Below are 12,531 nucleotides of genomic sequence, written 5' to 3' on the forward strand. Positions count from 1 at the left end.
TAGAAAAGAAGAGCAAGAGAGGTTTTTCTCCACTGGACTCTGGATTCTGGGGCACGCAGACCCAGGAGTGAGTCAATCTGGTCGGTCTGAGGGGGGCAACTGGGCGGGGGGTCCTGGGAGGGCTGATTAGACGGATGCTCTCCCATCATCCATCTCGACAGGCTGGCGAAAATTGGCAAGCCCCTCACAGGGTAGAGTTCATGGGGGGAGGATGCGAAGTGGTGCACTGGATACCTGTCACAGCCTTTGGTCTGTTTCAGGATCTCAGCAGCGAATTAATAAAATATCTTCCCTGCTTTGCTTTACCTGCCATGGCAGCTCTCTGTTTCCATGCTGCTTCCTCTCCCCAGCTTGTACTGGCCCTTTGACCCTTCCCACTACTGTGAGAGATGAGGGGGCCCAGGTAGCTGGCCAGTGGGCCAGAGAGTCAGAGGATCAGGGAGAGACTCCAAACTCAGGTCCAAGCAAAGAAAGGATTCTCTTCTGCTAGAGGAAAGTTCCAGTTCAGACAGACTGATAAAAAAAGAGCCCTGTATCAGGCAGATATCTGGAAGGGTTGGCAAATTCATATTTTGTCAAGTTTTATCTATGCATGTAAATAAAATCCATAAGCAGTTCATAAGTTCAGGAAAAGCAAAATTTACAGTGCCTTGCAAAATTCTTAATACCCCTTGAACTTTTTCACATTTCGTCAAGTCTCAACCACAAACAGCGTACAACTGTGAAGTGGAAAATATAACTTATAAAAAGAATATCTTTAGAAATTAAAAAACTGAAAAACAAGACTTGCATATGTATTAAGCTCCCTCATTCCACATTTTATAGAAAAACATTTTGCTACTACTACAACAGCAGGAATTATGGGGAAGCCTCTCCACAGCATTATGCTGCCATCATCATGGTGGGAATTATGTAAGCACAATGGTGTTCATATTGACTGCATCAATATGAACACTTTTTAAATCTTGCAATTCATTGTCCATTTGACAAGATTGTTTCAACACAAGAAGTTGATCCAGAAATCCAAACTATCTGAAAATCCAAAGTATTCTATTATATCTCTGGCTGTATGTTCAGGGTAATTGTCCTTCCAGAAGGTGAATGTTAACCTGCTGTTTCAACCCTTTTACAGAAACTTACAGGTATTCTTTAAAGATTCACAAATAAATATTTAGAGATCTGTGGTTGCAGCACGATAAAATAAGAAAAATAGCTATTATTGCTGCTGCAAAGCACTGAGTAAAAACTCTAAAAGGGCACCACATGACAACTTAATTTCCTTTAAGTGTCTGCTTTTACAAGAAGCAACGCATGTATCTATATGTGCGGCACGTGTGTTTGAGATCATGTCATCATGCGCTCACTCGGGACTGTCGGAAGAGCACGGAACAGGTTGGAGACAATGATTGTCTTATCCCCCAAGCTCATTCTTGCTCTCCTTTCATAACCCCCTGTTTCACGGCAGAATGCTATAGGTCTTTCATGTACTGCACTTGTCTTTTCACACGCAGTAAAACAATATAATCATGCATGAAACATTACCTCCGGGAGGTGGAGATCACTTCATTCCTGAAAATGTCAAACATAAAAAAAAAAAAAGTAGGAAAACATCCCCAGGTTATTTGAGATTGTTTACAGGTATCTCTCGCAACCCGTGCCATATATAAAACACTTGCACCAATGAGAAATGAAAACGTGACAAATTAAGGGGGCTTGATGTGACTGAAAGGCATTAACAATGGGTGGGGTGCTGCTGAGGCTTTTCATATAATCTTCCCTGCTGCAGAGTTGCGTGTCGGTGGATCAGGACTTGTTTTATTCATGTTCTCGTTGCCGGAATGACCAGCAAATAATGATCACATTCACCTTCCTCCTGGCAGACGCACACCTATGTGTTTACAACCTGAATCTCAATATGAAAATCACTCCCAATCAATGGGCACTTCCTCTGGCTACCAGCTACTCGGATGCGCTGCATAATCCAAGATCCAGGTCAATGCCAACAGGAGGAGCTTTTTGCTTCTTTTACAACATTAAAGTAAATTAAGAAAAATATAATTTCAGCACTTTTGAATAGCGTAATTATAGAATGTTCATATTTTAGTGATTCGGTTTCAAAAAGGTAATAGAAAGGGATCTGGATATGAGAAGTGTACAATAGAGAATCCCCCAAACAAAACAGAGCTTCTTGAAAACACCACCACAGTGAAATAATATAATAAGGTCTGTTTCATTTTTCCAGGTTCTCCAAGGAGCAGAGGAAAAGATTGCTAGAAAATGGATTATCTCTCTAACATTGCGAGTTCATAAGTCCAACTAGTAACTTTGTTGAAGGGCAGATACCGACTCCCGGAGGACAGAGCTCATATTTAGCCACAAGGCCTCCTCTGTGATTAGGAGAGGAGATGCAGGCATATTGACTCAGCCGTGTTTTTGCCTCTGCGCTGTATGTAATTACCTCTTCAAAAATGAGCATTCCGCTAATCCTCTAATTCCAGATATTTTAGTGCTTGGCTGGTCTAATAAGCAAATCAAATCATATCTGCACATCACAAATGAGTTTTGGAAACAGACTGAAATAATTCCTTCTGACTCGCTTGTCCCAGTCGGAGTGGAGGAGGATAGCCAGAGCCCTGTGTTTAGGGCTTGTGGAGCTGAGCTGGGTGATTGGCTCTCTTTGTCTTTCCTGGCAGGCTACACCTGGGTTCAAAAGCTCACCTGTAACTCTGTCTGGAAGAAGAACTTCTGTGGGCACTGTGAGCAGTCATAGATCTTATCCTCCTGTCCGTGGGCAGAGAAAATGTGCTGCTGGAGCTTGTTGGCCTGGACAAACACTGCACAGAATAAAACATGAAATAGTAAACAAAGATCGTAAATGCATCTTCACTTTGTTGATGAACCAAAATAGACAGCACTGTAAGTGCATCTGCCTAAATAAAACAGACTAATAATTTTTTGAAAGGATTTAATTACAAATAAATTATTACATAAACATTTTACAGACACACAGTGGCTGGCATGTTTAATTGCACAAACTTGGTAATAATAAGAGGAAGGTTGATTCTGTGTTTGGTGAACCATGTCTTTTGGAATAAACTGAAAAACTGTGACTTGAGGCCACTGCAACCAAAGCCTCACAAAGCACAAATATGGTTCTCAACAAAAGGACACCTAATGATTTGGGCGGCCTTAGGATGCCAGTTACATTAAGAAGTGTGACTTTATTGTTAAACAGCATGCAATAACGGCATTTATTGAAATTTTCAAACACATTTATGTTTACTGATGCTCTCATTTCTCTAAAAGTGGAAAAAAAAAAAAAAAATCCCAATCAGTTTTTGGGTTTGGGAAACATCAGCCATTGCAATTTATTGTTGTTACCATAAAACAGAATTCTTAACATGGTAAAAAAAATTATGATAAAGATAAAGGATATGATAATTGTCTATCTCAATTTTCCACATATTAACCACCTTTTGTTCAACACCAAACCCATCTGCAGTGCTTATTGTAGAAAAGCTAAATCCGAGGCTCATCAGTTCAGATCACAGACCCAGTTAAAGTCCAGGAGCAGTAGAAAAGATCTTTGAAAAAGAAATAGGCCCAACAAATTATTGCTCCTCTACCATTCTTAGCAGTAGGCAGGATGTACTTGTTCGTCAAAAACACAATTTTATGGAGCAAGTCCACATGTTTACATTCCAGATGCTTAAAAGGTTTTTTTCCTGGCAGTGTCCCAAAAAGCAGCTGCCATGTAAATAGCATCTAATCAATTTTCGAGAGACTTGGTGAGCTAACAACTATATATAAAAACTCTAACAGTGAGCACTTGTTTGGCCTTCCTCTGTGCTTAATGGAAAGTTAAAATGGGTCCTTGTCTAGCTTTGTGTTCAGTGGCTAAAAGAAATGGGCTTCTGTGTCATTTTTTATGTATGCCTCTGGAAAAAAAATGTCATGGTCACTAAGAAACTCTGTTTGCCTTGAGAAACTAAAGTATAAATTAAAGATAATGCTTTGGTTACATTTATTTTTCAAGCAATTGTTACAGATACTGAAAAGTTGTAGGACCGGTGAGTTTGTTCAAAGCAATTGACTTCTAATGTGTGAGTTCTTACCCCACTGAATAAATGTACTCAAATTAAAGGTGGGATTTTTCACAAATGTTTAGTATGAAATTATGCTACTGCAATAAAAGATTAACTTCTTTTAGGCCTTTTTAATTCTCTTTACCAGGAGTGCTAATAAATGTGGCTGGCACTACATATTGGTTGGGATAAAACAGTTTCTATGGGGTAGAACGGTCATATTTCTGGTGCTAGAGCTGGTAAATTCGTGACGTTTGGGGAATAATGATGCTCTTTATTTAGCACTGCTGTGGGGACAACAAGCCGGGAAATAAACATCCACAAAAACTAGCATGGCTTCAAGTGCAAAACATGGCCTCCATTAGTCTACATCACTAATTACAGTATATTGACAGTATAAATATTCATGGTGCTCCACTACTTATTTATGCAGGCACACATTATAACTCACCAACATATAAACACACAACTCGCAGGAGCTTAAAACATATACCATACATTTGTGCTTTAATTAAGCCACGGTCAACATTAAAAAAGCTAAGTGGGGATGCGACTGTGTGTGCCTGAGCGACTTGTGTTGGTACGCCCTCCAAGGAGCACTTCAAACACACCGTTTGTTATCCCGTATCCCTGCGCTTTAAAGATGGCTTTCTAATCTCAAAGGTCTGGTTGCTGTGGAAAAGTTAGCACATGGGGGCTTCATTTGAATTTCTTACAACTCAAAATAACTTCTTTTTAAATGGATGCACTGGTGGCCATGGGGTGACAGAGGAAGACAAGAAACAGCCACAAAAGGTGAGGCGTCTGTCGGAGAGAAGGCTTTAAGGCTCACTATGGCCCCATGCCGTGGATGTACAACTTCAACATGTAAGAAGTCAGGCTCACCTGGGAGAGCGATTATTAATTATTGAGCGGTGTAGGGTTGAGAAACATTCGGCTTCGGTGAATGTCACACTCCCTGACCTGGGAAATAAAAGTTTAGATCCATAGCAGACACGCTGTGGGGACGCTGTCAGACTGCTAATGCCTGGGTGGCAGCTGTCTGTGGAACATGGCAGCAATGTTAACCACAAATGAACAAACCTCCTCTAATGAACAAACATCTACTCCATGGCCCATTTCTGAGACTAACAACCACAGCAATATGAGGATAAACATAACTGCCAGTTTTACAACTGGTGACAAAACATTTCGGCTCTAGGTTAAGACCTCAGCTATAACACTTATTTGGGCTCTCTCTTATGCTCCAAAAACGACAACAATTTTCCGTGTGGAATCCGTGCTCTGGAAGCAGAAATTGTGCTGATAAACAATGGCCCTTTCCTTCAGCTGCTTTTTGTCTGCATATACAGTACAGAAGCAGGTCAGAGCAGCTGCAGGAAGCCTTCATTATGTCTTTGGCTGGAGGAAGAAAAAGTCAATACAGCAAAAATAAAAATGGATTTGAGACTTGGGGGGCCTTCAAATACTATACAGCACGGCCAAACACAACTGAGATGTCAAGTTAGATGTTACTCGCTGTTAACATGTAATTCTGGTCCAATGAGGGGCAAATTTATAATCAGTTTTGCATTTATCAGTTGTAGGCTGACATTCGTTGATATCCAAAAGGAAAGTGATGGCCAATTAAAAGTAAAAAATATATAATGTTTTAAATGTTTCAATGAGCTAGTTAAGCAATAGTAGGGTTAATAAATACTAAAAGAGGATTTTTTTTTAATGTATTCGAGCTGCCGTTTTATCAAGGGAGAAAAAGCTTTTGAAGGTTTTTACATTTTGTTATTTTATAACCACAAAGCACTATGTAAATGAAATTTAACAAAATGGACCAATACAAAGCAGTACGTAATTGTGAAGTGGAAAAAAAAAATCTAAATTGTTTTTTAATTCTTTAACAAATCAAAAAATCATGTTGAGTATTTATATTTATCCCCCTTTTACTCTGATGCCCATAAATAAAATCCAGAGTCACAAACTACCTTCAAAAGTTACCAAGCTGTGGGTACAGCTTGGTAACTTTCTAACCCCTGTTTATTGTGATTATCTGTCACATCAGCATGGTAAAGTTTACTCTACCAGCCTGTGAAGAGTACAACACACGGCATGCTGGGTAAAATACAACCATAAGAGACACACGTCTTGTGCTACAGTGGTCCTTGTTGACAAATATCTGAGGTTCCCTGCCTCATCTTCTGCTCATGCTGAACCCATTGTTAATACCTATACGTTTACTTGCATTAACGCTTGCAAGCAATAGTTTCCAATCAGTGAGTATGATTGGGATGTCTGGATTCCGCTGAAAGTATTTTACAAATTTTGTGCTACAAAGGTTTCAGTGTCTTTAAAACCTTTTTATTAGAATATCTTTGCACATATAATCATCAGAGCATCCACTAAAAGCCCCAGCGAAACTCTGAAGAACCTACAGAAATCCACTGTTAATGTAGGAGAATCTGTCGACATTGTCCAACAATCTGACCTGTCTTTCTGAATGGAAAGAAGAACGTCATTGTTAAAAATGTTAAAAAGTATCTGTTTCTTCATGTTTGCTGTTTGCCATAAGCCATGTAAGAACATGCACAAGTACATGCTCTGGTCAGATGAGATAAAAAGAAAACGAATAATATGTCATTTGTAAAACACTGCAGAAGTGCCACGCATTGGCAGCATTACACTGTGGGTAGGTTTTTATACCTCTGCAAGACTCCAAGATATTTATACAAAATAAAAATAACATGAAACAAAGGTGGGATTCTTTTCTCCACTTTGCAACTATGCACTACTTTGTGCATGTAAAAATGCTTCCATGCAGTTGTTATGTGATAAATTATGAAAAGATTTAAGAGGTAGCAACAGTTTTTCAAGACACTGAAGTGCTCAGAAATCTGCCCTTGCAGAACATGTTTTGTTTTATATCATAAAAACCAAACTTTGTCCCCGTCTATTGTGATTGTCTGTCACATCAGCATGAAACATGTTCAAATGTACTGCAATAAAGGGATAAGCTAAAATGTACTAAGATGGTACCATGTTTTGACATTTGGCAGTATGACAAAGATATAACATTTACAACTGCATTGCTTCTTCTGAAGGAGCTGGGAAGAGGGGCGCGGGGGGGGGCAGATACATCTCTTCTTGGAGGGTTGAAATGAGGATAGAAAGAAACGGAAAAGAAATAATCCAAAAACCCACATCCAAACAGGATCAACGGCTGGCCATTGTGTCTCTCCCTGCTGAGAATGTGAGAGGGGAGAGAGGAGAGAACGAACTTTGTGGAGTTTGTTGGCCACAGAGCCAGAGCAGAGCCAAGCTGCACAGAGCTGCACAGAGCGCTGAGCCGGGCTGGGCATCAGGGGTGTCAGGGCTGAGGGGGCTGAGGGGCCAAGGTCTTCTCGCTGTGGGGGATATTAAGCCCTCTGATTAGATCTCATGGGCCGCGCATGGCAGACGTCTCCTTTACTACAGGCCCCAGCTCATCTTTATTTTGGCAGGGTGGTGCTCTCTGCAGGCTGCACTGCACCAATACTAAGCTGTTTGTGTAGGGAGAAAAAATAAGTTTATCCCTCTTTTCCCCCCTCTTCCGTTCTCGTTTTCATTAATTTATCTGTCTAGCCTACATGTGCTCGTTTCTGCTTAATTTGAGAACTCACGACACGGAACCTTATCTGAGGGCTCTGAGGCGAAACAAACAAATTGGGAGTTGATGCAGAGCTGCAAGCAGATAGCTGTGAGTTCTAAGTTAAAGCTTAGTTCTCTGTTTTCTTCTTCTGTGTCTAAGTTGTCATGAACCTACCTTCACATAGCAGCAGCATGTGAGCTGCAACTAAACAACAAGCTAATTAAACTACCTTATTTGTCACACTTGTGTGGATTTTAAGGCAGTGCATCCTGTAGTTTTTCAAGTTTGTTCCTCATGTGGTGACATAAGTTGAAAAAAAAACAGTGCACACACACACACGCATACACAGGACTTTCATCAGACACACTTTCTTCTGTTTTGTTTGTCTTAAGCACATATTCCCAATCACAATTTCCACACCAGCCCTCCCTACAGCTCCTAAGGGTGCAGGCAGACACTTCTAGCTGCAGGCTCCCCCACTTCTGAAACCTGTCAAATCTGTCCTGGGAGAGTCAGCCTCTCTCTCATCATCCAGGGGCTTATGGACCTCTCTCCATTTACCCTCCCTCCCTTACACAGCTATCTTTTCCTCCTCCACTTCCCTCCTTTCATCTCACATCCAAACTTGCCAGTTGCAACCTTCTCAGCTTCCTTTAAGTTTTGTCTCCTTTTCTCCTCTACATTCGTCTGTCCTTATCTACTGTCTTTAACTTACTTTCCCTAATACTTTTCTCCAGTCTTTTTTTTTTTTTTGCAGTGCAATGCAGTCCTCTCGCCACTTCAATCTCCCTTCAGCTCCCAAGAGTTTAGATTGGGGATAATCAGGTGTGTAGAAAGAATGACAATCACTCTTTGCCTCCCACTGCGTTTTGGGTCACAAGGGGGCAGATCAAACTGAAACATGTGCACTGAGGGGGAATGGGCTTTTAAACAAAGAGCAACCTTGTTAAACGAGCGCGCTCAACAGCCCTGCCACCACCTAGTTTGATCAAAGTTTTGCTTTCATGTCCAGACTCATTCCATCTACTGAAGGCACCCTTTAAATCTATGAAAATAATGTATTTTAGTAACCTGGGCATGCAGTAGTTCTGGCATAGTTCAAGTAATTCGCTGGAAATGATCAACCAACTGTGAATGCAAAAAAAGACAGCCCCGTGAAAGTAACAACATGTCTAAAATTTACTTCGCAAAATAAGTTAATTTGTCTTCATACATGCACATTTACAAATGCCTAACATATTTATATAAACCAAAATACTTCATACAGAACCGTGAAGCAGATGTAAAGTAGCTATAACGGGCAAAAAAACAGTCACTCCTCTCTTTTGGTTCAACAAAGCACCTTTTTTCTTGATTAATAACAATTGCAATAACTATTTATTAATCATTTATAAGAAAAGTCGTATTGGCAGTACTATTGCAAAGTGTGGTATAAACTTGTACCACTCACGGAGGCTGAACACACATTAAAAATGTGTAAATGTATGGAAACCATGTCTTATATTTGTTTCATTTTACAATTATGAACTACATTATGTTGGTTTATCACATAACTCACCAATAAAGACATAACATTTCATAGCTCAAGCAGCATAAAGGCTTTTCTAAGACACTGAACTAAAAAGATGTCCATGGAAATCCAGAGTATGAAAATAAAGTATTGAGTCCAATTAGTTAGAAAATTAAAAAGTTTTAAAATAAAGTTTATGTCCAGCTAAATCAGGGACAAATTTTTCTTCGACTCAACTTGAAGAAATATATTCAAGGACAGCTGTCAGCTAATCTCTCAAGTGCTCTGACTTCAGCTCGGCCTGCCTGTCCCCCGCATCCCCAACAGAGGGAGGCCTGTACTCTCATCCTGTACTCTCCACCACACGGCTTCCCGGCTACCACAGGCCCCTTCGCCCATCTGTCTGTCTGCTCCGCGACCGCTGTCCTGAGGGGGCACTCTGTCTCTACCTCCCTCTCCGTTCCTCCTAGCATCCCCCTTTCTCTCTCTCTCTCACTCTATCCTTCCTCTCTCTCATGTGCCGTGATCGATATGGACGCTGAGGGAGTGGGGGGACCTGTCTGTCAAAGACGGGCGCTGGAAAATGAAGGCTCAGATGAAGGAGGCATGCTCTGTATATTAAATGCCTGGACCCCTGTGAGGGGTGGAGGGAGAGGAGTTTCAGGGTGGGGGGGGAATATCAATAGGCTTCTTCTAAAAGAGGCATAAGGCCAAAAGAGTGATGTAGAGTAGAGGAGGGGAGTGCATGGAAGGAAACTGTGAACTGAGGTGGATGAAGACGTTTGGGAAGACGAAAAGATGCAGAACAGTAAGTAATGATATTAATTGATCTAACAAGTAGACATGAGGCAAATGAGTTTATTGTGAGATGGATGGATGACGCTGGGGGCGGCGGAGGGGTTAGAGGAAGTAGGAAGAGGAAATGAGCTGGACCCAAAAAGTGTTAGGAAGAGTAAAGAGCTGAGAAGGGAGAAAGAGTGAAGAGCCGAAGTTAACGACTTTGCAGATTTCATTATAGAGATAGTTAACCCTGTTGACACTGAAGGAGGGCGCTATTCTCTCAGGAGGAGTCCGGTCCTTCCACCTCCACGCACAGAGACAGATGAGATCATTACAGCTATCAGCACCACTGCCATCCACAATTAGCACATCTCCTTTCTTTCTCCGCTCCTCCACCCCCCCCATCTCCCCTCAGCTCACACTGTCTTAGCCCCCCTTCCCGTCTTTCTTCCTACCCCCCCTTTCACCTTGTGACACTTCTTTGGCCTTGATTTTGAGGCAATTTGACGAAACAAAAAGCCACATGGTGCAAACTGCTATCAGCTTTATACGGCTGGGTTGCTTGACCTTTCAAGACTCGTTTAGAAGCTACAGTGCCTTGAAAAAGTATTTTTTTCCCTTGAACTTTTTCACGTTTTTTGACATTAAGATCACAACATTCAATGTACTTTATAGGGATCTTATGTGGAAACAAAACCCCAAACTCAGAGTACAACATAATTGTGAAGTGGAAAGATAGGTATTTTTTGCAACATTTATTTTTTTAAATTAGAAACTAAAATGTGTGGGATGGAAACGTAATAAGACTAACGGCAGAAAGTCCAGTTTCAAGTTACAGATAACCCAGCAAACATTGTGAAATTTTTTTTTTCTTTTGGGTCTACGTATATACAACATGTTGTGTTTGGAGAAAAACTAATACACAAATACATCATGGAGTGGGGATGTTTCATTTCAGCAGGGAGATAGAAACTGTTCAGAACTCATGATACAAAGAATGAACTTAAATAAAGGAAGAAAACCTGTTAAAAGTTACAAAAGACTTTATACTGGGGTGGAGGTTCACCATTCCAGCAGGACAAAATCTCTAAAAATACAACTATATCAGTGGCTTGGAGCATGTTCATATTCATTATCAGAATATATTTGACCCTAATCTGATCATCTCTGGTAATGTTTTTAAATGGTTGCTAGCTGTTCTCAATCAAATATGACAAAGCGTGATCTATTTTTCAAAAAGAATTGAATAAAATCTTTAGTCTCTAGATGTGGACATGGAGACAAACCCCAAAAGACATGCAGCTGTGACTGCAGCAAAATGGACGTGTGCTAAGAATTAACTCAGTGCTTGTTAAGTATATGCACTATGCCTTTTAGTATTTTATGTAAAAATAGCTTTAAACTACGTTGAACATTTCAATTATGCACTACCTTGTGTTGATCTATCCGATAGAAACCCCAATAAAATAAACTAAAGTTTATTGCTTTCATGTAACTACATTTTTATTATGACTGGTCAAGACATTGTACTTGCTTTTTAAATTTATTTTTCAAAGTAAACAATGACAAATTTCCCATTTATATTTTCTTTTTTTTTCATTAATTCACTGGATTTGTCTTCAAGGTATTGTGCAAACCTGTAAAGCAGACAGGACACTTGAAGGTTCCCCCCATGCCCTCGAAGCTGTGCTCAATCAGGTGGCATTGAAGCTTCGCCGGTGAGTCGAATGACTGACTACAGAGCTTGCATTCATGGTTCAGTCCTTCCTCTGTGGAGAAGAAACAACACAAACACACAGAGAACTGTGAGTGGAAAAATAAACAGAGCATGAATGGCCAGGGAGCAGCAAAAGGTCTCACTCTAGACTTAACCCTAACACCAACAGTTTTTTTTCTCCTGTCTGGGATTTTCATGATTCAAACAGGAAAATGAAAAAAAGTGTGACCCTGTCCCATCAGACATTAATTGAATAGCCAGTTGGGATCTTAACTGTTCTAACTAAAGATTGTGGTGTACATCATCCTTTTGATTAACTTGCACAAATAATGAATTATTTTTAGAATTTGCAAATTAAAATAACATCAAAAGAGGTTTAGATAGAGGGAGAGGGATTTGAGATTTGTAGAATCAGAATTACCACTCAAGAGGATATTTTTGAAGATCTTTCTATAATAATATCTTAATATCATCAATCTCCAGTCTGCTTTTTTAATAGGCCTGGATATTACATTAAAATTATATTATTGATGAATATAGTGATGGCTACATCAATCAAGATCAACCCCTGGTTTCCTACTATTCTCTTACTTTTTAATCAACTTGATGTCTCTAGCACTTTGACTGTTCAGAGGAGTTAGATCTAGTGTTGGCACAAGAGACATTGAAGATCTTGTTTTATTAGTTTCAAGCATTGATAAGATATCCAGCACATGAAACATAGTATAATAAACCATCAAATCGTGATACTGCACTCTTTGGTGCTACAATGTTGACATGTTAAAATGCAACCGGATGCCGTGTAACTGCTGGATTACAA

At 40.1% G+C, this 12,531-nt stretch overlaps 1 protein-coding gene across 8 annotated transcripts in view; it reads right to left on the reverse strand.

Moving 5' to 3' along the window:
* Positions 1–12,531, reverse strand: part of znf521 (zinc finger protein 521) — a 114,628-nt gene that overhangs the window by 13,403 nt on the left and 88,694 nt on the right. For all 8 annotated transcript variants that reach the window (XM_028019802.1, XM_028019801.1, XM_028019799.1 and 5 more), the window contains 2 exons: positions 11,632–11,763; positions 2,719–2,834 (listed from right to left, as the gene is read on the reverse strand). In XM_028019802.1, the coding sequence (XP_027875603.1) occupies positions 2,719–2,834; positions 11,632–11,763 (248 nt within the window). The remainder of the gene's footprint in view (positions 1–2,718; positions 2,835–11,631; positions 11,764–12,531) is intronic.

This window comes from Xiphophorus couchianus, chromosome 6, assembly GCF_001444195.1.
Source record: "Xiphophorus couchianus chromosome 6, X_couchianus-1.0, whole genome shotgun sequence".
Classification (NCBI taxonomy): domain Eukaryota; kingdom Metazoa; phylum Chordata; class Actinopteri; order Cyprinodontiformes; family Poeciliidae; genus Xiphophorus; species Xiphophorus couchianus.